The sequence below is a fragment of the Carassius auratus genome, chromosome 40 (genome assembly GCF_003368295.1).
Source record: "Carassius auratus strain Wakin chromosome 40, ASM336829v1, whole genome shotgun sequence".
Taxonomy (NCBI): Eukaryota; Metazoa; Chordata; class Actinopteri; order Cypriniformes; family Cyprinidae; genus Carassius; species Carassius auratus.
Window position 1 is genome coordinate 735,364 of NC_039282.1, and position 27,041 is coordinate 762,404.

General features: G+C 34.5%; 1 protein-coding gene across 2 annotated transcripts; it reads left to right on the top strand.

The window, feature by feature from the left end:
- Positions 1-11,384: 11,384 nt before the first annotated feature.
- LOC113058195 (tripartite motif-containing protein 16-like) lies at positions 11,385-26,889 on the top strand. Of its 2 annotated transcripts, XM_026225872.1 has the most exons (7): positions 11,385-11,529; positions 21,858-22,464; positions 22,752-22,847; positions 24,441-24,674; positions 24,748-24,898; positions 25,020-25,079; positions 25,445-26,889. In XM_026225872.1, exons 2-7 carry the CDS (start codon positions 21,862-21,864, stop codon positions 25,984-25,986), a joined length of 1,686 nt encoding a protein of 561 aa, XP_026081657.1. In that variant the 5' UTR covers positions 11,385-11,529; positions 21,858-21,861; the 3' UTR covers positions 25,987-26,889. The 2 variants fall into 2 exon arrangements, with proteins under 2 accessions (XP_026081657.1, XP_026081656.1); XM_026225871.1 differs by lacking the exon at positions 11,385-11,529 and having other exon boundaries at positions 21,513-22,464.
- The last annotated feature ends 152 nt before the right edge of the window (positions 26,890-27,041 follow it).

The following is a 27,041-nucleotide window of genomic DNA, read 5'->3' on the forward strand; positions in this document are numbered from 1 at the left end:
GACCGCAGCTTGTAAGTGTTTTGTCTCGTTTTCTCATTAGACTACTGTGTGATCGTCACTGCTAGAAAAGTTTTGGTTTAAATTGTGTTTCTTACGTCTTTTCATAAAAAAAACAAACAAAAAAAACTGGCTATGCGTTCTGTACTAGACTAACTGAGACTTCCCATGGCACTTGTATACTGTTGTTGTTCTCTTGTTGACCTGACTGCTTCTGTTGTTCTCATTTGTAAGTGACTTTGGATAAAATGATAAATGATTAATATAAATGTAAATTTAAATGTTAGTTATGAATACTTAGGACCATGTGATATTTCAGTTTTTCTTTTCTAATAAATCTGCGAAAATGTCAACAACTCTGTGTTTTCTGTCAATATGGGTTGCTGTGTGTACATTAATGAGGAAAACAAATTAACATAAATTATTTTAGCAAATGGCTGCAATATAACAAAGAGTGAAAAATTAAAGGGGGTCTGAATACTTTCCGTACCCACTATATATAGACAGTTTTTTGTGGCTGCTGTTTATGAATAAAGCTTTAGCCTATGTTAATAATGTTTATTGAGTTTGGTCATTTAAAAAACGTTTTAATGCATACGCCACTTTAAACTTTTCCCTTGGGAGGAAAACATTTAATGCGCAATTAAACATGTTGCGTTCTAATTCTGGACTCGCCTGCATGCCTGTACATTATATCCTTTATTAATAATGTGTTTACTGAACTTGGTCCTTTAAAAACACAGTGGTAATGCATTAAGCCACATTATGCATTTTAGAATGTCCCCCGGTGGTTGTGTGTGTTTGTGTGTGTGTGTGTGTGTGTGTGTGTGTGTGTGGCAGATAGTTGGGAGGAAGTCACTTCACAGGAAACTTGCGTGTTGCGTAGGCCCACAATTTGCTTTCATGGTCTGGGCTGCTCTCTTTTTCTGCTTGATTAATAAGGTGTGTCTTCCAGTTTCACTGTTTTAGTAGGATAGATTAAGCCACGTTAAATGTTTGTAAAATAGTCTGCGGCATATCCCCGCGCTAATGGTACAGCCCACAGTGCAAATTGTAAGATATAAAAAAAATTTACAAATAGAAAATTGTTTAGATTTTATTTATAAAATGAACATTTCTGAAGTCACAATTTAGAAAAAGTAAAATTTAAAAAAGGTAAGAAAATGGCAATTGTTAATTTATGAAGTACCTGAAAGAAATAAAAAAAAATGAATGTTTGGTTTATTTTTTTATTTTATTTTTGCATTTGCTCCATGTTGTCTGAAAATTGAATTGTGAAGCATTACACTGACCATGACACATTATCACAGTTTGCTGTTAATGAAGCTACTTTTCTGATTCAAAAAGGATGTCCTTACTCCTCATTAAATGGTCTGATGAACAACAAGTCAATGTCCTGAGCTGTTCAGGGGCACAACCATCTGGAAAAATATTGATGGGGTGTCAAGAAAGGGGCAGGAATTTTGAGGGGTGGCAACATATGGCAGACGTACATACAGGTGCTGGTCATATAATTATAATATCATCAAAAAGTTGATTTATTTCATTAATTCCATTCAAAAAGTGAAACTTGTATATTATATTAATTCCTTAAACACAGACTGGTTTATTTCAAATGTGTATTTCTTTTAATTTTGATGATTATAACTGACAACTAAGGAAAATCCCAAATTCAGTATCTCAGAAAATTTGAATATGACTTAAGACCAATACAAAGAAAGGATTTTTAGAAATCTTGGCCAACTGAAAAGTATGAACATGAAAAATATGAGCATGTACAGCACTCAATACTTAGTTGGGGCTCCTTTTGCCTGAATTACTGCAACAATGCAGCGTGGCATGGAGTCGATCAGTCTGTGGCATTGCTCAGGTGTTATGAGAGCCCAGGTTGCTCTGATAGTGGCCTTCAGCTCTTCTGCTTTCTTGGGTCTGGCATATCACATCTTCCTCTTCACAATAACATATAGACTTTTTATGGGGTTAAGGTCAGGCGAGTTTGCTGGCCAATTAAGACCAGGGATACCATGGCCCTTACACCAGGTACTGGTAGATTTGGCACTATGTGCAGGTGCAAAGTCCTTTTGGAAAATGAAATCTGCATCTCCATAAAGTTGGTCAGCAGCAGGAAGCATGAAGTTGGATTGTGTGCCTCTACTCTCTTCCTCCAGACTCTGGGATCCTGAATTCCAAAGGAAATGCAAAATTTACTTTCATCAGAGAACATAACTTTGGACCAATCAGCAGCAGTCCAGTCCTTTTTGAAGCAAGACGATTCTGATGCTGTCTGTTGTTCAAGATTGGCTTGACACAAGGAATGTGAAGCTGAAACCCATGTCTTCCCAGCTAGAATTTTTGTGTTCTAAAAATATTCTCAGAACATTACTATGATTTTTCTAACAACGTTTTTAGCGGGTAGTTTTATTTTTGTTCCCAGAACGTTCTCTCAAAAGATAGGATAATATTCTCTAAAAACATTCCAAAAATGTTTATTAATAACATTATTAGAACATTATCCCCTAACATTCTAATTAAGATTTAAGCAGATGCCTTGCCTCGCCTTGTTTAAAGTAATAGTTTGGTCTGATGTCACCATAATGGTGGTAAGTGTTGTCTTTAGTTGTGCAATTTGACACTTGACTTATCAGTGTTGTTCTTTAACTGCTGTAATCTTTACAAAAACTTCTTGGCAAAAACAGCAAGAATACATGTGGTTTGACGGTGCTGGTTGCTTGCTGATGAGTAACTTAAAGCAGATTATTTTAATGATTTGAAAACATATACTCTTTTCTTTTGTCACACAAACATCAGGATTCAGTTTTGAATCATGAATCTCAATAATGGTGACATGCTTCATGCTGCAATGTATTCTGGGTACATCACACAAAACTCATTCATGTCAACCAGAATGCACCACGGCATGAAGCATGTCACCATTGTTGAGATCCATACAGTAATTCTTGAGGTCTCTGTGTGTCTAACCTTTCTCTGGTTCATTAACAATGTACTTTAAAAAGAACAGACAAAATATGATATACATTTGTATGATCTTATGCATTGCATCTGCTATAGTCACTAATATTAAATTAATAGCATAGAACTCCAGATAAATCAAGCTGGCCAGATTACTACATGAGGAAATTTTTAATATTAGTAAGTAACCAACATCACCTGATGACATTTGTCTCTCACTGTTTTCGCTGCAACAAATATAGTTGCAGCAGTTAAATGAACCGTAACTGAAAGAGTCATACTGCCTAAGTACCTAGTCAAACTAAACTATTATTTTCAATAAACCATCAACACCTCTGTTAATCTCAATAAGAACTTTTTTACATTTATGACAGAAATAAATCTTGTTTATAATAAGTGAAGTTGGTAATACTGTTTTTGGAGTATTTTCGCTAGAGTTTGACATCAAACAGAAGTTGGGTTTTCACTTTCAACCAACATTTGACTTCTGAACAATGTCAGTCCATATCTAGTGTGATGGGAATCTTTATTAGAATGTTAGAGAATAATGTTGTAACAATGTTATCAATAGACATTTTTAGAATGTTTTTAGAGAATGTTATCCTAACTTTTAGTAGAACCTTCTGGGAACTAAAATAAAACTAGCCACTGAAAACGTTCCTAGAACATTAAACATTTCTAGGTGGGTTTCATATGTCTGTGCATAGTGGTTCTTGAAGCACTTACTCCAGCTCTTTGTGAATCTCCCCCACATTTTTGAATGGGTTTTGTTTCACAATCCTCTCCAGGGTGCAGTTATCCATATTGCTTATACACAGCAAAATCCCAGTGTTTATATGAGTGTGGACTCATATAAACACTGAAGCAGTGTTAAAAGTAACACTGAAGCAGAGTTGAAGTTAATGAGATAATTAAGAAGTTAATTGAGTTATGATTGACCATTATTGAAGACACCTGATGTTAACAAGCAGAATCACCAAACGAGAAAATCACAATTTGTGTGTCACCATTATAGTGGTCAGTGTTTGCTTTAGTTGGGATCTTGACCCTCCAGTTATTTTCTTTTAGACTTTGTGTGGCTGTGGTAACTGGTTTTTAACATAGAGACAGACCACAGCAAATGCAATCAAGTGGTATTGATTTTGGTTTGAACTATTTGTCCTTTGTCATTGCAGCATGAATAAATTATGAGCTGAACTATCTTTTTAACTTTTTATTCTAAGTATATTTTATTTTTGCTGTATGTAAAAAAAAAATTATCTAGTTTTGTGATTTTCAGAGTATATCTGTTTATCTGAAAATGCTGTTTGTCACCTTTGTTGAGATTCATACGCTGATTCTTGTTATCTGTGCGTGCCTAAAATAAAGACTTTAAAAAAAAAATTCAGAATCACTTGCAAAAAGATACCTGCAAAGTGTACAGAAAATACACACTCTTTCATTGAGGAAACAAAGCTGTTACAATCAGTAAGGGATGTTTTACTTAACAAAAAGAGTTTAAATTAGCTCAGCAATTCAGGTCTAACAACGATTACATTAAAACATAATCATCACCACCCGATGACTTTTGCTGTTGGTTTGCCAAACACATTTTAAAAGTGAAAGTCACAAACCAAGATCCCAACTAAAGCAAACACTGACCACTATAATGGTGACACACAAATTGTGATTTTCTGGTTTGGTGAGTCTGCTTGTTAACATCAGGTGTCTTCAATAATGGTCAATCATAACTCAATAACTCATAATAACTCATAATAACTCATAACTCTGCTTCAGTGTTTATATGAGGCCACACTCAGAGTGCTAAATTAACACTGGGGATTTTGCTGTGTACACTTTTTTCGATCACATGTTTTCCTTCCCTTCTCCTCTCTATTAATGTGCTTGGACACAGAGCTCTCTGAACAGCCAGCCTCTTTTGCAATGACCTTTTGTGTCTTGCCCTCCTTGTGCAAGGTGTCAGTGGTCATCTTTTGGACAACTGTAAGTTCAGCAGTCTTCCCCATGATTGTGTAGTCTACAGAACTAGACTGAGAGACCATTTAAAGGCTTTGCAGGTGTTTTGAGTTAATTAGCTGATCAGAATGTGTCACCAGGTGTCTTCAATATTGAACCTTTTCACAATATTCTAATTCTCTGAGATACTGAATTTGGGATTTTCCTTAGTTGTCAGTTATAATCATCAAAATTAAAAGAAAGAAATATTTGAAATATATCAGTCTGTGTGTAATGAATGGATATAATATACAAGTTTCACTTTTTGAAAGGAATTAGTGAAATAAATAAACTTTTTGATGATATTCTAATTATATGACCAGCACATGTCTTGCATTTGAAACAGTTCATATAAGGAATAGGTGACCATACAATGTGATCTCACTTAATAGGAGATAGAAGTGTGATAGAAGTAAGGGGCATTATCACAGGAAAGACATTAAGGTTAAGACACAGGTGATGAGTGTAAGATGTGTGAGAGGGGAAGCAAACTGTTTAGCTGACAATAATAATAAATTAACCATTATACAAATACACATGTTCTTTTAGAAATTGTTTTCGAAAAACATGGTGTTATTGTTTTGGCAAGTTTAAATTAAAACATCTAGGAAGATGTGTTGTGATACTCCTTTAAAATAAAGTTTTTGTAGATTTTTTTAAAGTATATTTTACTGTGCAATTTCTTACATTTTTTTTTTTTTTTTTTTTGAGTTAGACCAACTTTTATTTTGGTGGGTTGTAGACATTTGTAGAGGTGGGTTGGATACAGAGTTTCTATGTTTTTTAACCCTTGTGTGTTGTTGGGGACGTTTTCGTCCACTAGGGGGTAAAGTTGAGTCTTATTTTGGCCACAACTTTCTCTGTGTTTGAGCTAATGGAATGATTTATGGTGACAAATCTTATTTTGACCCATATTTTTTTCAAAAACTCAACGGTACACTCTGGCCAAATTCACTACCCTTTCGAGTTGTTCGTGGATGAAAACATCCACTAAATTAAACTGCTGTAAAAATGTACCAGATAAATATTTTTTTCAAATTTTTTTGCATAAATCTATTAATCAACCTCAGTCCTGATCAAAACTACCAAATGTTTGAAAAAATTCCAAGATTTTAACTTTAACTTTAATTACCAAGTTCATAAATGATGTCACTGATTTGGGAAAAAAAACCACACAAAATTACATATTTTCAATATAAAAAGTGATTGTGGACTGGATATTTTTTTACCTTTTATCACAGTCTTTGGCATGTCAAAGATTAGAAAAAAATTGGCTTTGATGTATTGTTAGTTTTTGTGCAGCATTAGATTTCAATTTTTTTCTCCCTAATTAGTTGTTGGTGGCTGTTTTTGCCCCATTGACTTCCATTATAACAACATAATTTAATTGCAAAGCCATGACACCATATAATCATGCATTCTTGATTGTTTGTGGTTTTCCCTTTTGGGAAGAGGTAAAAAAATATATTTTTACAGTTGATCACTAGGTGGGACCATTAACCCTTTAGATAAGCCTGTGCAAAAAAAGGCTTATTTTCTGGCTTGTATATGGAGTTACATGGCTTATAACAGCAACTTATATTGTGTGTGTATGTGTGTTTGAGAAAGAGAGAGACAGAGTGTGTGAGAGAGACCTCAAGAGAAGAGCACAACTAAAGCAAACACTGACCACTGTAATGGTAACCAATAATTTACCCTTTTCTCCTTTAGTGATTCTGTTCGTGAACATTAGGTGTCTTCAATAACTCTGTTTTGGGGGCCTTAAGACACAACCTTTTGAACATGATGCCTGTATCATATCTATGTAAGCAACAAAAATGTTAATTTGTAAAAAGGTTGACATCATGTGCATGCATACAATGTTTTCACAGGGTGTTTCATGATCGCCAACTACTGGCCTTGCATGCATAACATAGTATTCTTTGGCATAATGTTTTTTGTTTGTTTGTTTTTTGTCCAATTAAATCAATATTTTTGTGTAAATTTTACTTAATTTTTTTAATGTTATTCTACTCATTTTGAATGGTTAATTCTAATTAATTCTAATGTGTTAATTTTAATTAATAATATTGCTTGTAATCTGTTGTCACAAGTTTATTGAGTAAATATAGAGAATCACTTTTTACAGTGATTGTTTATATTTTATATATCAGTAAATCATATATCCTCGATATGGAGTATTTACTCAATATACAAATGTTTCCGAATCTGTATGAGTTTCTTTCTTCTGTTGAATACAAAAGAATATAACGAATGCTGGTAACCAGACAGCTGATGGTAGCATTGACTTCCATAGTATTTTTTCCCTATTATGGAAGTCATTGGTTACCGTCAGATGCTGATTTACTAACATTATTTAACATATCTTGTGTTCAACAGAAGAAACTGATACAGATTTGGAACAAAATGTAGGTGAGTAAATGACCATTTAAATTTCTGGGTGAACTATCCCTTAAATAATCATATTAAGCCATTTTTTTGTTTTTTTTTTGTTTTTTCCGCCCCCAAAGATAAGGCCTCTTGAAAAGATAATGAAGGCTTTTCTCATTCTATTTAAGATACCTAAGACTTTTTATAGACATACATTTGATCAAACTGAATTTGGGATTTCCAAGGACCCATGTGGACTCTGACTTACTTAACATGCACATAAATGAGTGTTGAATGAAAAAGTTTGTTTCTCAAAATAAAATAAATAAATAAATAAATAAATAAAAAAAAACAAGTAAAAAAAAATAAAATGCAAAATAACTTAAAATTTACATGACCATCACACATCTGGCATCTTCACATTGAAGAATCCGCTTTGTTCATAACTTTGTCAAATCCTTGACAGGGACCCTCTGGAGTCTAAGGGTATTTTTGGGGCCTGGAGAAGTTTTGTAATGCCCTGATATTTGTGCTTTTTTCAGTTTCTTATAAATATCTAAATGGGTAAAGTCTAATATCACTGTAATCAGCACAAACAGGGCTATAATAATATGTGAAATGCATGCATGTACATGATTGTATTTTTGAGAAAAAAATTTTTTATGCATGGTTAGTGAAAAACTAAAAATGTTAAATCACTTGAATAAGGCCATAAAACACATACATAACATTGGTTCCCGGGACTGTTGAGAACTGGAGCTTGTAGCCTAGAATTTTTCTTTCTAAATTATGTGAAAATCATCTTGTTTACTCACTCACAGAAAACAATATATTGATTTAAATTTTCTAAGACACTTTTTGTTGGTAAAAGTCATATGCGAGTAGGCGTCAACTATTATGAATATCATTGTGATTTACACCAGAGAAGACAAAGGCCTGCATAATGAGCTGCATAATGAGCCTCTCATTCAACTGTGACACTGAGTGAGGAGTTACAAGAGAGAATGTGAGAACAAAATAAATCTATATAATTTTATGTTTGATGTTTATTAAGAATATATTTAATTATCCCACAACATAATTTAATATCCACTTGGGGGAGCAGTTAAACAGTTTATTAGGAACAATCAAAGCTGACTTTCAAACAAATTTTTTGGCATCCTTACTCCAGTCACACAATCCTTCAGAAATCCTTTTAACAATCTTATTTTCTACCAAAAAAAAACATTTATTATCATCATCATCATTATTATTATTATTAATGTTGAAAAGAGCTGAGGATATTTTTCAGGTTTTTTTAGGGGGATAAATTGAAATAACTGCATTGTTTTTACATTTTTTAGCGTTATCTCTATTTGTCACATTTATATTATTTACATCAAACTTTTGAATGGTATAGTATTGTATATTGTTATTGAAACTTCATAATGTTTCACTTGATTATACATTTAGTCAGGAATTATAGTTTGGAAAAAGTATTTGGAAAAAGTCTAACTAGTAAAATGTTTACACGTTATGTGAAAACTAGTACAAATAAATAAAAAGATCCATTTCTCAAATCCTCAACCACATCACATCTTTTTGGAGTGATTTATGTCTTATTCCTCTCATCGCGAAGCAAACAGTAAAATAAAATAAAAACTTGAAGAACAGTCTCGCTGCTTTTTCTTCTGTGTGGGCGTATTCAAGCCGCGCGCTTCAGTTTGAATCTGAATAGAGCGTTCAGCACGGGGGCGTGGTCACATTAGATATAATGAAGGGAGATATGAAAAACAGACATCGCGTTGTTTTCATATGGATTACTTTATCTCAGAATATTTGTTTTCGGCAGCACTTGTTTAGTTTAAAAGTAGACATTTCAGGCTTTCTATAGATATCTCTCTCATGTCTCTTCGTTGAGTATTCACAGAGTTACACTTCATTTTAATGACGTGTTTGTAAATGAAGATCAGCGCACACAAAGGCTGCAGACAGCGCACCTTTTTTGTTATCTTTATTTTATAAGTGCACAAAGGTGTTTTGTTATTATGTCTGTATCCAAAAAAAGTAGACCCTTTACAGATTCGATTGATGTATCGCTCTTATCTGTACGATTAAAACTGAGAGTGTAATTTAAGTTCTTTTCGGGGTTATCAGGAGAAAATGACTCAAAACGCATATATGCCGTTAATCGACTTCAAAGGGTTAAACCCCAAACCTCCAGACCAAGTTCTTTCACTTTCGACAGTTGTTCAGCCAGTATTACAGTCACTCTGGTGTATGTTGTGGCTTAGTCGTTAGAGAGTATGACTCCTAACCCTAAGGTTGTGGGTTTGAGTCTTGGGCCAGCAATACCACGACTGAGGTGCCCTTGAGAAAGGCATCGACACCCCAACTGCTCCCTGGGTGCCGCAGCATAAATGGCTGCCATCTGCTCTGTGTGTGTGTGTTCACTGCTGTGTGTGTGCACTTTGGATGGGTTAAATACAGAGCATGATTTCTGAGTATGGGTCACTTTCAGTTCATTTTACAATAAACAAGGTCTTGAAAGTGAAACCCACCATCCTCTGACCTTGATTTAAAAAAAAAGTAAAAATGAAGAGTATGCAACACCTGTCGCAGATAACAATTTACATTAAATCATTCTTACCTTGTTCAAGCAAACCTGGGTAATATCCCTCTGATGTGCCTATGAGTCATTATTTATTTTCACATAGCCTATTTGGAATTATCACAAACAAAACAGTTTAATTTAATGAATTGTTTCACATAAATACAGCGATCTGATTATTGAAGAGATTGAAAAACACATTATCGTAAAACACAATTTGTGTTCCACTATAAAACTGATTTTGAAAGCTGAGACATTAAAAGCAGCTCTATTTTTTTCAAGGCGCATCTGCACCACATCGAGTAAAAAACATCTCAACCTTTCAGAAGGCTGCAAGCACACCACAGGTCATGTGACAAGAACCAATTCAATCAGCTTCCTTCGGGGGGGAAATTCCCTGTGGTTTTTGAAGAATGGGGAAAACACTGAGCATTGATTTCTCAACCTCAGCCAAAATGATGATTATAATGGAATTTCAACATTGAATCAATGTCACCATACTATCCCATGCGATCGGTATGTAAAAAGCTTCACACAGAAACCACATCTTACAGGGCAAATGAAGATCCACGCTGGAGAAAAGATGTATGCACATCAGTGTGGGAAGAGTTTCACACAATCATTGTACCTTACTCTAAACATGAGGAGTCATACAAGATAGAAGCTGTACGTATGTGAACAATGCGGCAAAATGTTTCTGTGGGCTTTAAACCTGAGGAAACACCTGACAATTAATTCAATAGAGAAGCCACATTCATGAGGTCCACTGTCTGTCACAGCAGCGCCATCTGGCGTAGAGCACAGAAAACACAACACTGAACACAACACTGCACACAAGCGCCATCTAGTGGCGACAAAACAGTACAGCACACATGAACACAAGCGCCTCCTGTAAAAACAGCTCTAGTGAAAGACAAGAAGAATTTTACTTGTTTGATTATTTATACAAGTAGGCATGTATAATAAAAACTTTGCTAAAATTGGAAAAGTTACACTATTGTAAATGAACATTCATTATACACAATTCAGATTTTACCGCATAGTTATAATACACAAATTCATGAGCCATTTTTACTGAAATATTTAGTGCATGGTTTCTGGTCTCTGGCACGAGCGGAAGACATCTGTAACATCTCAACCAGCAGGAGTCACCTGTTTCTGAACCCTTCAGGAAGCTCAATGAATCTGCTGCTAGATCTTATCTTAAAGTCTCCATAAGAAAATAAACACAAACTGTATATTTATTTTTTCTCATGTAGACTACGCATTTAAAATGTCAGATGTCATCCAAAACAGAAGATGATATTGCACATTATTGGAAAAACACCAGTAATAAAATGAAACGGGCTACACCTCGTATCAGCAAGTTAGGAAGCACAAGGTTTTGGTTTTCCTTTTCTGAACAGTGATTTTCATTCGATGTGTAAGATCAGGTGACTCCTCGGAAAGCAGAACTTGTCTTATTTCACAATCTCTATTTAACAATCAGCAGCGCTGGAAATTGCGCAAATATCCAACCTTCAGATCGATCGACGGATCATTGTACATCATTCAACTTATGAGTCAAACGAAACACACTCGAAGCTGTTTGTGATTTCTTCATACAGGTGAGATCAGATCACTTGTTCAGGTAATTGCTGAATCCAACAAAGCGAAAGTAAACACAGAAAACATGCTTCAGTTATTATATAGATGCTTGTTTTGCCAGCTTGTCGCCAGTAGCATATTAATTATTTTTCGTCACTATTGACACTAATGGACTCTCTCTCTCTCTCTCTCTCTCTCTCTCTCTATATCATCTTGAAATCAATATGATCATATTAATCTAAATTGAATAAGTTTTATTTTGATTGTCATGCACAATGCTTCATTGGGATTGTAGTTATTTCCCTTAAAGTTAGCAGTGATTATTTTTATTTGTATTTCTATTTTGCTGATTGGTTTTGTTCAACTCTTTAATAAAAACTTAAAAAATAAATAAATAAAATTCCAGAACCAAGTGTGCTTTAAAATTGTCTTCCACTGTTGCAAGGTATTAACTTCTACTGGGACAGTATGGGCATAGGCCTATATTTACTCCACCACCTTTCCTTGCAATCATATTTTCAAACCCCTGCAGAAAGTTAAGTGCTTGTACGACTTCATTAAACATTTTTCTACATAGTGCTTGTTTGTTTTGGAACATTTTAATGTTAAATGCAATCACAATTAATAACATTATGTAATAGTTATTATTACAATAGGACGCACAAAGAGAGACCTTTTAAAGCGCTTTAACACAAAATTTGCCTCTTATTGCTCTTGCACCCATAAATACATACAACATTATGTAAAAATACTTGGAGAGTATCTTAAAAAAAAAAAACGACGGTTATGTCTTAAGTGAAAGTAAACAGCGGAGAAAGAAATCGGATGTGTGTCATAATGGATGCATTGTCTAAAGTGACAGCGCCTAATTTACTAGCTGCTGTAATGTCAAGCCAAGAAAATGAAAGTAGCCATCATTTCAGAAGTGAGGGAGACAGAAATGTTTATATATAATAGGGGAAGTCGTGGCCTAATGGTTAGAGGGTTGGACTCCCAATCGAAGGGTTGTGGGTTTCTAGTCTCAGGCCGGATGGAAATTGTGGGTGGGGGGAGTGCATGAACAGTTCTTTCTCCACCTTCAATACCACGACTTAGGTGCCCTTGAGCAAGGCATCGAACCCCACTGGCTGACCGCATAAATGGCTGCCCACTGCTCCGGGTGTGTGTGTGCGTGTGCGTGCGTGTGTGTGTGTGTGTGTGTGTGTGTGCGTGCGTGCATGTGTGCATTTCGGATGGGTTAAATGCAGAGCACAAATTCTGAGTATGGGTCACCATACTTGGCTGAATAAAACATTACAGTATAATATTTCTGTAATCTGCTGTATATGCAGTCAACAGTTTTTGAACAGTAAGATTTTTAATATTTAAATAAGAATTCTCTTCTGCTCACCAAGCCTGCATTTATTTGATCCAAAGTACAGCAAAAGTAGTAATGTTGTGAAATATTTTTACTATTTAAAATAACTGCATTCTATTTGAATATATTTTAAAATGTAATTGCTGTGATCAAAGTTGTATTTTCAGCATCATTACTCCAGTCACTCCATTCTAATATGCTGATATTCTGCTCAAGAAACCATTTAAAATTATTATTAGGGGCCAAGCACCGAAGGTGCATAGGACCCTATTGTGTTTGTTCCCGTTCTTATTATTATTCTTCCTTCTTCTGACTAGAAGTCTATGGCAGCCCATAGAACTGATTGCGGGACAGTTGTAATGGTTTGACATTCTGATAGAGGACAGTGCCAACATTAAGTACACCAATTTTGGTGGGTCTAAGTCATACCCTCTAGCGCCATCAACTGTCCAAAATTTCACTTTAATTTTGTTAATAACCGTTTTTAATTTTGTTTTTAACCGTAGGGCCAATCAACTAAAAATGTTTTCTCTGATTTCATGCCGATTCGATTGCACCTTATGAAGCCATTTTTCGTCATAGTACTATGGCCGCCATTACGAATTTTTTGAAAAACCTACTTTTTCGAACTCGTCCTAGACAGTTTGTCCGATTCACACAAAAATTTATCCAGATCATTTTCAGGCAGTGCTGACCAAAAGTGATGGAATTCAAATTGATTCGTCAAACCGTTTTCGATAAACGCTCAAACAAATTTTAAATAGCGCTTACAAAAACAGTTGTAAGGCTGTATCTCTGCAATGATTTATCGTATTCAGACCAAACTTGGTACATGTCATAACAAGCATGACCTGAGGCTACATGCTGCGTTTCAGAGCAGCCTAATGGTCCGGAGATATAAAAATGGCTATTTTTGCTTATAACTTCTAAACAGTTTGTCCAAAAATCATAAAATTGTTAGATTCAGGGCAACATGAAGAGTCGACTAATATCCAGTTTTACCAATTTCGGCCATTTTGACTGTCGCCCATTTTGAATTTTGTGCTGAAATGCTGTATTTTCAGAACGTATTAACGGATTGTTATGAAACATGGTATGGGTCATCAGCACAATGTCCTGAAGGAGTGTGAGAAGTTATGAAACAGCGCCACCTAGTGGTGATCACCTTTTTTTAAATGCTTATAACTTTGAGTGTGGTGAGACTCATCAAATTAGACTCCTGAAACCTTACCGAGTCCTACGATACCAAACATGCTAGGTTTCACCTTACGGTTTGTGTAGCATTGTGATTTAGCACTTAAAAACCATTCGGCTATATTTTCAAAACTGCTTGTCTGATCGAGACAAAACTACTGTCAGAAGTTTGAAAACATAGGTCGATAGCTGCCCAAATGCGAAAATATTAAGGGGTAGTAATATTCAATCAAAGTCAAGAATCAGTCATTTTTTACGTGTTTTTTCATATAAATGTCTATAACTCACCAAAATTGACCCACATATGTATGGGCTCACTTTGAGGACACATATAAAAAATGGTGGGACTGAGCCTCTTGGTGGCGCTATAATAGAACAAAATATGAAATTCCCATTGATTTCAATGCAGTTTTCTGAAATAGAATGCTGTACTAAACAAATGCATTGGTGTAATATTACGAAAATCAGAATGTGCCAACAGCACCATCCCCTGAAGGTACTCAAAATATTTTGAAACAGCGCCACATAGTAGTCAAAAGTTAAAACAAAATTTCCAAAAAGGCTAATAACTTTTGAATAAATCTGGCTATTGAAATGATGCTGGTTTTAATAGATTCCTTGGGTCAAGCCGAGAACATAGATACCAAGTTTTCCTTATTTGGCCAAACCTTCTGTCCGCCATCTAGATTTTCAGTCAAAACCTACTTTTTTTGAGCTCCTCATCAACCGTTGGTCCAATTTTCACCAAAAATTAATCGTATCATCTTCAGACTGAGCCACCTAAAAGATATGGATTTCGTGTCGATATATACGAAACGGTTCTCATTTAGAATTAGCTGGAAGGATACCAACATGCATTTGAGGCTGTATCTCAGCAAAGCTTTGACATTTTTGTACCAAAGATTGTATGTGTCAATGTCACCTCACACTGACCATTTCACACTAATTTGGGAACAGCCACCTATTGGTTACACGTGATAAACCAATAAATACTATTACTAGTTGTTGTGTTTATTGTTTTCAAGCCATTTTGCCTAAAATAATCTTAAAACGGTTTTAATGACTCATTCCTGCCGTTCTTCTGAAGCTTGCTTCTTTAGTTCTTGGCCCCGTTATTGCTACTTGCAGCTATATTTATTAATATTAATATTAATATTAATATTAATATTAATAACCGTTGAGTACATTTCAGGATTATTTAAAGAATAGAAAGATCCAAAGATCAGCATTTATGTGAAATAAAAAGCTTTTGTAACATAATACATAACATTCAAAAGCTAGGAGTCATTGTATTTTTATTTTTAGGAAATTAAATAATAGAAATTTTACTTTTATTTAGCAAAGATGTTTTAAATTGATCAAAATTGATGATAAAGACATTTAAAAATTTAAAAAAAAATCTATTTCAGATAAATGCTGTTTTTCTGAACTTTCTATTCATCAAAGAAACGTGAAACAACTCTAATCAGATGTTTTCAGCATCATCATTATAATAAATGCTTTTTGAGCAGCAAATCAGAATATCAACATGTTTTCTGAAGGATCCTGTGACTGGAGTAATGATGCTAAAAATCAAGCTTTGAAATCACAATAATTTACATTTTTAAATATATGTCTTTATGTTTCCAAACGTTTCCATTTTACTGTGAAAACAACTGTTTTCATACAGTACTAGCTGGACGCTTTTCTCTATATTCAGAATTTCCTGGTTCGACTATCTGCACAACAGCGCCCTCCAGCTTCGAGTATGAATGAAACACACACTGCATGAGCGTTTAGTGCTCTGTGATGTTGATCTTGCCTTATTCTGGGTTCGAATAAAATATCAGGTCATGTGCAGACTGTCCTGTCTCTTTGAGTTTAAATCTATGTTTATTCACACCAGCTCATGAAAACTTCTATGCAAACTCACTTGAGAGAAAAAGTGCGGGGGACTAATTTACGTGATATAAAAAGAAAACACTCACTGCTCTTGAATGAATCACATTGTAGTTTTAACAAGAATTAATCCACATTCAAACCAAAAAATGTTTAGACAGCAGATATACTTTTGGATTGTGTGTGTTTTTTTTTTTTTTTTTTAATAGTGGGTGGTTTCAGGACCATTATGTAAGTGAGGATAGCAAGATAAAGTAAATTGTGACATACCCAAAATTCTGTTACATAAACATACTCCAAATAAAAATTTAAAATTCAACATTCTAGGAACATTGATTTGTAACATTCCAAGAAAATATAATTATAAATTTTCTTAAATGTTAATAGAATGTTTTTTAAAGGTTAATATGATGTTCCTGAAACATTAAATCACCATCATAGAGATCAGTGTTTGCTATAGTTGGGTTCTTGACACTTCACTTAAACTGAATTTTTTTTTTATTTTTTTTTTTTTGGAACAATTGCAGGTATTTTCAAAAAAAACATTTCCTGCATTAATAAAGTAGATCATAATTAAAGTGGCTTTAATTACTCAACCAATATGATTTGCTGTGCTGTATGTTGATATTTGGAACTGTATAAATAGTGTCATTGTTAATTTTAGTTTAAGCCTTTGAAGTCGATTAATGCATATATGCGTTTTGAGTCATTTTCTCTGGATAACCCCGAAAATAACTTAAATTACACTCTCAGTTTTAATCGTACAGATAAGAGCAATACATCAATCGAATCTGTAAAGGGTCTACTTTTTTTTGGATACAGATATAATAACAAAACACCTTAGTGCACTCAAGATGTGATGTGGTTGAGGATTTGAGAAATGGATTTCCTCAGAAAAAAGAATGAAGCACTTTATTCAGCAGAGATCATAAACATGAGTAAGTCTTTTTATTTATTTATACTAGTTTTCACATAACGTGTAAACATTTTACTAGTTAGACTTTTTCCAAATACTTTTTCCAAACTATAATTCCTGACTAAATGTATAATCAAGTGAAACATTATGAAGTTTCAATAACAATATACAATACTATACCATTCAAAAGCTTGATGTAAATAATATAAATGTGACAAATAGAGATAACAAATAGAGATAACAAATGTAAAAACAATGCAGTTCTTTCAATTGATTCCCCCTAAAAAAACCTGAAAAATATTATCAGCTCTTTTCAACATTAATAATAATAATAATGATGATGATGATAATAAATATATATATTTTTGGTAGAAAATAAGATTTCTGAAGGATTGTGTGACTGGAGTAAGGATGCCAAAAAAATTGTTTGAAAGTAAGCTTTGATTGTTCCTAATAAACTGTTTAACTGCACCCCCAAGTGGATATTAAATTACGTTGTGGGATAATTAAATATATTCTTAATAAACTACAAACATAAAATTATATACTTTTATTTTGTTCTCACATTCTTTCTTGTAACTCCTCACTCACAGTGGCACAGCTGAATGAGAGGCTCATTATGCAGCTCATTATGCAGGCCTTTGTCTTCTCAGGTGTAAATCACAATGATATTCATGATAGTTGACGCCTACTCGCATATGACTTTTACCAACAAAAAGTGTCATAGAAAATTTAAATCAATATATTGTTTTCTATGAATGAGTAAACAAGATGATTTTCACATAATTTAGAAAGAAAAATTCTAACCTACAAGCTCCAGTTCTCAACAATCCCGGGAACCAATGTTCTGTATATGTTTTATGGCCTTATTCAAGTGATTTAACATTTTTAGTTTTTCACTAACCATGCATAACATTTTTTTTTTCTCAAAAATACAATCATGTACATACATGCATTTCACATATTATTATAGCCCAGTTTAGAGCTGTAATCGGGCCTTAAAAGTTAGACAGGTTTCGGCCCGAGCCCGACAAGTACATTTTGATTGACATCGTTTTAAAAGCCCGAACCCGTTTACAGCCCGACATTATTCAAATGTGCGCACGCACACAGCTCTTTTGCCTTTTGTCAACAATGAGTAATTTATTCATGTTTTAACATAATTTACTCATAACTAACGTGGACTAGACCACTTGGAAGTTGGAATAAAGAAATAAAATAAGTCCTCTGTGACATCGTAACATCTCAGCACTCTAGACATAGGCTCATTTAACCTACAAATAGACCAACGCACCAATAAAAACGAGTCATTTAAAAATTTTTTAATTAAGATAAATTTTAAATTAAGATGGGTATTTGGCAATAACGAAACTAAGATAAAGGCTCCGCCGGATTTGCTTTATTTAATAAAAGAATAATGCCTACATTAGCGTAAATACTCTGTCAACATTATGCATTTAAGACTCGATGAATATTTAGTTATCATTTGAAAAACCTTTACTCCCAGAGATAAGGCTAGGTCTACATGTTTTTGTGGAGGAAAATGAATGAATCCATTGTAGATGTCTTCAGCGCGTTCCTGCGCTCACTGATGGTGCGTCATTATTCACTCATTGTTCTCATTATAAACATGGTCAAAACTTTTCCACACCTCAGAGTTTGCTTTAGTTGCTGGTGCAACCAAAATGTAATGACCAGAGGCAAGCCTCCGTCACACCGGCTCAGCATTAATTTACGTATCTTTCTCGTGCTAATCGAAACATATCACATGACTGCTCATTTACCTCACAAACCGGAGCGCAAGCCCGAGCCTGGCCCGAGCCCGCGTAAGATGATAGAAATTAAGCCCGAACCCGACCGAACCCGTCGGGTCCCGACGGGTCCCATCGGGTTCGGGCAAAGTTCTTCAGCTCTAGCCCAGTTTGTGCTGATTACAGTGATATTAGACTTTACCCATTTAGATATTTATAAGAAACTGAAAAAAGCACAAATATCAGGGCATGACAAAACTTCTCCAGGCCCCAAAAATACCCTTAGACTCCAGAGGGTTAAACAAGTTTTGTTTTGTTAGTGCATACATAGACTTTAACATTTGGCATATGAATCACAACAATGATAACGTACTTCATGCCATCATATAAACACATTTATTGTTCCCAAAATAGAAATACAGAAATCATTAAAGTGTGTAAATATTTTTTACACTTTGGTTTATTATTCTTTTCGTGTACTATTTTAATTACAAAAGTAAAGCAAAATAACTTTTGACAATTTTCAAAACCACTTTTACCATTTGCCTGTTGTTAAAACAGACATGAAATGCTACGGAAGAAGGAAATATTTTCTGAAAATACTTGAATTGCTCCAAAAAATACTTGAAATACTTGAAAGAACGTTTGAGGAACATCATACCTTTTAACCTGTTAGCCAGTACCCCCCATTATGGGACTCACAGCTGAAAGTGTCCTACTTAACTTAAAATTGTAACAGTTTCCTACTTCAGTGTGTTACAAATATAATTTTGGTGTCCTTGGAAAGAAGACCCTTTGGGCTTCACTTTTTATCAACCAGATTTGATAATCCTTAAAAATATAAAAAGTTATAGACACTGAAGTGCCTTGAAATTTGGTTTACCACAGTGAATTTTTTTTATTTGATATAAAAATACATGAAATCAGTCCTGGAGCAAACTACATTAATGGGTTGAAAGTCACATGTGTCATAAGTTTATATTTCAAATCTGAAGAAGGTGTCATGAAAAATGAGATTCCTGCAAATATTTTACTAAGAATATGTCTACACCCCCCCCCCCTCCCAATATAAAAGCATATTTACCAACAAAACACACTCACAGATATATGAAAAATGATTAAATAAAACAAATAAATTAAAAAGTGATCACTATAAGTTCCGCGTCAATCAGCTGACAGGTGCGTCAGAGCGCTTCACGAACGGTCACGAGAGAGCGCCAAAATTAAAATAAACTATTTTCTGCTTTTCATTTACTTTTTTCTTTGTGGATCATCACATTCTGTCTGTGACACTGTACGCTGCAAAACCATGCCATTTTTTTACTACCAAAACGCAGTTTCTGACCTTGAGTTATTATTATTATTCCATAACAGACAAAAACAGTTCTGTCGCTTAAGAACTGAAACGTAAACAAAGGAATTATGATCCATATTACAACGTTATTGCTTCGTTGGACAAAACGTGCTTCATGAGATTTTGTTCAGTGGATCCTTACCTTTTTAACTAAAAAGGGATTTACAGCTGTGGATGTGTTTATGACTCGTTATTTCGACAAATCTGGTATGTACAGCATTTTCATTATTCAAGTACAGTATTGAAACGTCATAATGTTTCACTTGATTATACATTTAGTCAGGAATTATAGTTTGGAATAAGTATTTGGAAAAAGTCCAACTAGTAAAATGTTTACACGTTATGTGAAAACTAGTACAAGTTTATAAATAAATAAAAAGAGACTTACTCATGTTTATGATCTCTGCTGAATAAAGTGCTTCATTCTTTTTTCTTTGGAAATCCATTTCTCAAATCCTCAACCACATCACATCTTTTTGGGGTGAATTATGTCTTATTCCTTTCATCGCGAAGCAAACAGTAAAATAAAATAAAAACTTGAAGAACAGTCTGGCTGCTTTTTCTTCTGTGTGGGCGTATTCAAGCCGCGCGCTTCAGTTTGAATCTGAATAGAGCGTTCAGCGCGGGGTCGTGGTCACATTAGATATAATGAACAGAGACATGAAAAACAGACATCGCGTTGTTTTCATATGGATTACTTTATCTCAGAATATTTGTTTTCAGCAGCACTTGTTTAGTTTAAAAGTAGACATGTCAGGCTTTCTATAGATATCTCTCTCATGTCTCTTCATTGAGTATTCACTGAGTTACAGTTCATTTTAATGACGTGTTTGTAAATGAAGATCAGCGCACACAAAGGCTGCAGACAGCGCACCTTGTTTGTTATCTTTATTTTATAAGTGCACAAAGGTTTTTTTGTTATTATGTCTGTATCCCAAAAAAAAACAAGACCCTTTACAGATTCGATTGATGTATCGCTCTTATCTGTACGATTAAAACTGAGAGTGTAATTTAAGTTCTTTTCGGGGTTATGAGGAGAAAATTACTCAAAACGCATATATGCGTTAATCGACTCGAAAGGGTTAAAGTCACCATAATGGAGATCAGCATTTGCTTTAGTTGAGCTCTCAACCCTTGATTATTATTAATTTGCTTGTTTTGTTGGACCTGTAGGTGTTATTAGAAAACATTGCTGCATTCATAAAATAAACCCACATGTCTGTTTTAATAGGAAGCAAAAGACTGCTTTAAATTAGTTTGATGACTGAGAGTGTAGGAGAGTGTAATTTTCCTACATTTGAGGAACATCATACTTTTAAAAACATTTCTCTAACATGAAGAAAACTGTAATGTTCCCAGAACCAACCCTGAATATTTGGAGAACATTTTTGTAACAAAATTCTGTTGTTTGTGGCATCAGAAACGAGTGATGGAAATGCCAAATTTCAAAAAAGAAAAAAGATCCCTTAATTTGCAAAAACGTTATCACGCTCACTTGAGGTGTTTTTTGATTTGTGCAAAAAAGGTTTAATGGGAATAATGGGAGATGGAAATGCATTTGCCAAATTAATTCCTCCATGCACACCAAAAATGTAATGTGATTTAATGACATGGGACAGCATAACTTGACTGATCAGCAGACCCATCTCGTCGCACATACATAGCTGGTGAGGCTTGTACAATTAAAGTATAGAAATCAGTATGCAAAGAGTTGAAATTATATTCAGTTCAGGGTATTTTGGTCATCATCTCTGTCATCTTCATCAAAAAAAAAAAAAACCTTACATTACAAGTTACAAAAAGTCACTACCTACAAAAAAACTAAACCAAAAAAACTGTTTAAGTATGTCATCAGGAGCGCTGCAATGCCTAATGTCTCTCTGTCTGTGTTCATGCAGTGAAATGGCAGAAGCCAGCATCAAATGGGCTGAGGATCAGTTCATGTGTTCAGTGTGTCTGGATCTACTGAAGGATCCAGTGACAATTCCCTGTGGACACAGTTACTGTAAGGGATGCATCTCAGGTTGCTGGGATGAGGAGGATTGGAAGGGAATCTACACCTGTCCTCAGTGCCGACAGACCTTTACACCAAGACCAGTTTTAGGAAAGAATGTGGTGTTTGCTGAAATGGTGGAGAAACTGAAGAAGACAAGACTCCAAGCTGCTTCTTCTCCTGTTCCTATTCTTCATCATCACACTGGATCTGTAGATGTAAAGTGTGATTCCTGCACTTTAATTAAACGCAAAGCAGTGAAATCGTGTCTGGAGTGTCGAAGCTCTTACTGTCAAAATCACCTCAAACAGCATGAGAATCTCTTCAGAGGTAAAGGACACAATCTTATGGATGCCACTGGACGGCTGCAGGAGATGATGTGCCCTCAACATGATAAAATGCTGGAAGTTTACTGTCATACTGATCACCGGTGTATCTGTGTGTTGTGTTTGGTGGATGAACACAAAAATCATGACACGGTATCAACTGCAGCAGCGAGGACAGAGAAACAGGTAAGGTACTGCTCGCTACTGGAACTAATGAGAGATAGTTAATGTGTTTCTCTCTTCGTTTGTTATGTGATTTTTCTCTTTAAATGAGAGAAACTGGCGTCATTAAATTTTGGCATAAAACTGTTATTTCTAAATGTTAATAATGTTTCACAATACTGTTTTTAAGGAGCTTAAGAGACTTTGTTTGAAACACTGAAAAATGTTTTACTGACCCCCCACTTTTGAATGGCAGTGTTGATTTAATTATTATTTTTATTGTTGATATAATCAGCTTTTGTTCTCTGCAGAGACATTTGGAGGGGAAACAGAGACAATTCCAGAAAATAATCCAGCAGAAAGAGAAAGATCTGCAGGAGCTGAGAGAGGCTGTGGTGTCTCATAAGGTGAGTTTGGAGAAGAAGAGAAGTTTGAGTCTGAGTTTTAACTCTCTTCCAGTGCTGGAGCTCTTATAGTCCCACTGTGTGCCCAGCTAGAATTTTTTGTTCTAAAAATGTTCTAAGAACATTACCATTGTTCTAACAATGTTTTTAGCGGGTAGTTTTATTTTGTTCCCAGAATGTTCTCTCAAAAGATAGGATAACGTTATTATTATTAATGTTATTAATAACATTATTAGAACATTATTCCCTTACATTCTAATTAAGATTTAAGCAGAGGTTTAGATGTTGATGTCGGTTTCAAAGTAATAGTTTGATTTGATGTCACCATAATGGTGGTAAGTGTTGACTTTAGTTGTGCAATTCGACACTTGACTTGTCACTGTTGTTCTTTAGCTGCTGTAATCTTTATTATGGCAAAAACAGCAAAAGTACATGTACATGTGCATGATGCTGATTGTTTGCTGATGAAAAAAAAACACCACATTTGTAGTCTGGTTAGATGGTTTCACCAAACCTAATGTATGGTGTTTGTTGCATATTATTTATTAAAGTCCCTCAATAGGTCAACAGCCTGAGACCCAGCGGAATTTAAATCATACAATTTCAAGAATTCAAAAAAAAAAAAAAAAAAAAACTTTTGTCACACAAAAGTATATGATTCAGTATATGACTCTCAACAATGGTGACATGCTTCATGCAGCAATGTATTTTTGGTACGTCATACAAAACTCATTCATGGCACCCAGAATACATTGCAGTATGAAGCATGTCACCACTGTTGAAATTCATACACTAATTCTTGAGCTCTCTGTGTGTCTAAGCATTCTATGTTACAAAGAGGTTCATGAACAAAGCAATTTAAACAGAATAAACAAAAATATATATGATATAATCTGCAGGATTTGTATTTTTTTTTCAAACAGAAATGGTTTTGCGTTTTAACATTTGCTATGGTAACTAATAGTAAAGTAATAGCATAGACTAGTCTCAAAATAAAAACAGTTGATCAGATCATTACACGATGAAATTTTTAACATCAGCAAGTAGCCCATGTCAGCTGATGATTTTTTTTTTAATGCTCACTGTTTTCACCGTAACAAATATAGTTACAGCAGTTAAACAAAAGTAACATTGAAAAGAGTCATACTGCCTAAGTACTGATCACCATAATGGTGACGTCAAAATAAACATTTTCAATAAGCCCTCAACACCTCTGTTAATCTCTATAATAATTTTTTACATTTATGACAGAAATAAAGTCTATCTTGTTTATAATTATAATAATAAGTGAAATTGGTAATACTGTTTTTGGAATTATTTACGCTGGAGTTTGACAAACAAAGATTGGGTTTTCACTTTCAACCAACATTTGACTTTTGAGCCCCATCTTGTATGATGGGAAGCTTTATAAGAATGTTAGAGGATAATGTTCTAACAATGTTATCAATAGACATTTTTTGAATGTTTTTAGAGAATGTTATCCTAACTTTTAAAAGAACATTTTGGGAACTAAAATAAAACTTGCCGCTGAAAACATTCCCAGAACATGACAAATTTCTAGCTGGGTGATTGATTTTAATGTGTGTCCTATTACAGTGTTTTGCACAGACAGCAGCAGAGGACAGTGAGAGGATCTTTACTGAAATCATCCGGTCCATTCATAAACATCGCTCTGAGGTGAAGCAGCTGATCAGAGATCAGGAAAGAGCTGCAGTGAGTCGAGCTGAAGCACGACTAGATGAACTGGAGCAGGAAATCAGTGATCTGAAGAGGAGAGACATTGAGCTGAAGCAGTTTTCTGAAGCACAGGATCATGTTCATTTCCTTCAGGTAACAGATCTTTTTAAATGCATGACAGGAATGAGAGCGTGCTTTTGTAATAACAGAGAGTTTGTGTCTATAGAGTTGGCCTCCTGTCTCTTTCTCTGAATCTACAGAAGGCTTCACTATCAGTTCTCATCTCTCTTTTGAAAACATTGTTGAGTCTGTCTCTCGAATCAGAGACAAACTGCTGCAGTTCTGCACAGAGACTATAGAAAACATATCGGGAACAGGTAAACACTGATTTATTCTCAGAAATAAATAATTCAGTGCCATTTGTTAAATATATAAACAGCCGACTGTTTAATTTCTCTTGACATGAGAATTAAAATGCATGTGATTTGATGTCCGTAGTGAAAACTGTCCAGGTCACTGGCACTCCTGAATATCAGACCAGAGAAGAGTTTCTACAATGTGAGTTCTAAAATCCAGTCTAGTGTTAAATGTTATATAATAAATGTACAATGTTTTACACTTAATTAATGGTATGATTTTGAGACTGATTATTTATTTTTTTACTGTTTTAAATACATGGGCTGCAACAAATAAACGAGACAATAATGAAAATAATCATAAATGTAATTATTACTGTAATTAGTTGCATGTAATTAGACACACATCACAATGAAAATCTACTTCGTGCCTTAAAATGCTTTGGGGTTTCATTGATCATTTTATTATTTAGAGAAACAGACATTTAGATCCTGTTAAATAGATCCTGTTAAAATGTTAATTGAATCATGGAAGGTCATGAATAATTATGCAGTTTTCTCCGTCAGATTCAGGTCTGTTGACTGTGGATCCAAACTCATTGTTTTACGGCCTCCATCTGTCTGAAGGAAACACCGTGATGACTGTCACTGACACACATCAGTGTTATCCTGATCATCCTGACAGATTTGATTCTTGGGCCGAGGCATTGTGTAGAGAGAGTGTGACTGAACACTGTTACTGGGAGGTGGAGTGGAGTGGTGATGGTACGTCAGGAGTGGATATAGCAGTGACATATAAGAGCATCAAGAGGAAGGGTGGTGGACCTGAATGTGCAGCTGGACGTAATGACAAATCCTGGAGTTTGTACTGTACTCCCACTTTCTGCTCATTCTGGCACAATAACACTGAGACTGTCCTTCCTGTAACCCATGTGTCCAGTAGAATAGGAGTGTATGTGGATCTCAGTGCAGGGATTTTGTCCTTCTATAGTGTGTCTGACACAATGAGCCTCATCCACAGAATCCAGACCACATTCACTCAGCCGCTCTATCCTGTGTTTGGATTTGATAGACAGACAGTGGTGAAACTGTGCCATCTCACCAGTTAAATCATACAGAGAGACTACAGATTTGTATTTTATTCATGTTGTCTTGTAGTCTTTTTGATTAAATGTATCTCTAGTTTGATTCTCAGAAGTAACGTTCAAATCTTCCGGTAAGATACTTTTAATATATTTGTTTCAGATTTTTGGAATCTTTTTTTTTTTTTTTTTTTTTTTTTAACATGGATTTGGTCACATGTAGTTCATGTTTAATAGACTACCAAACATAACACTTAAGTACATTCCTAGCTAGTATAAGTAATTAAATTCCCAATGTGGTGATTGATTAATCTGATTAATCAAAATTTAATGACATATCAACTTGGATCAATTTTATGTTAAAAGAGACATAAATAGACAAACTTTTTTGAGCTGGGGGCCACGCTTCTGTCTATGGGGTCTTTGATGTTGATGAAATTTCATTTTGTGGTCTTGTTGAAGACACTGAAGACATTTTATGATTGTAGTGTAACCAATAAATTTGAAGTTGATTTAAGTTTTTATATTTCTAACCCTATTAATATGACCCACAGTTTTAACCTTAAAATATGTTTTTTTTTTATTACGAAAACTCGTAATAATTACGAGAACTAATTATCTCTCGAATACGTTATTAATTTCTTTAATGTATGTACAAAATTCTTCATCCACAAGCAAAACTGGCTAAAATTTCCTTTGTTTTCCTCTTTTTCTTGTTGAATTTAATTCTCTTTTTCATCCCTCAGGCATATAAATAACAAAAACAACAATACAAAATTCAATTGTTGATGCATTATTATTATATGAATGCTATGGTTATTCAATGATATTTAACCTTGTCATTGTATATAATCTCATGATGTATCCAAGTGTTCAATTGTGTTCAGTATTTTGTTGTGGGGGTTAAAGGGTTAAAGATTTAAGATGAAGAAAAAACTGCATGAAACATAATTTAACAGTAATAAACTGTAAATAATTTACAGGAAACAAACTGTAGAAAAACAGTTATTTACTGGCAGCTTGGGTGTTTTCCTACAGTTTGTTGCCGTAAATTAACGGTTGCCAGCAAAAAAAGTGTTTTT

What these genes read in the sequence shown, in the direction of transcription:
- LOC113058195 (XM_026225871.1), top strand. Translation starts at nt 21,661, where the DNA reads ATGCAAAGAGTTGAAATTATATTCAGTTCAGGGTATTTTGGTCATCAT. An exon ending in ATCATGTTCATTTCCTTCAG is followed by an intron (nt 24,675 to 24,747) that starts GTAACAGATCTT and finishes TTGTGTCTATAG; the next exon opens with AGTTGGCCTCCTGTCTCTTT. An exon ending in CAGAGAAGAGTTTCTACAAT is followed by an intron (nt 25,080 to 25,444) that starts GTGAGTTCTAAA and finishes TTTCTCCGTCAG; the next exon opens with ATTCAGGTCTGTTGACTGTG.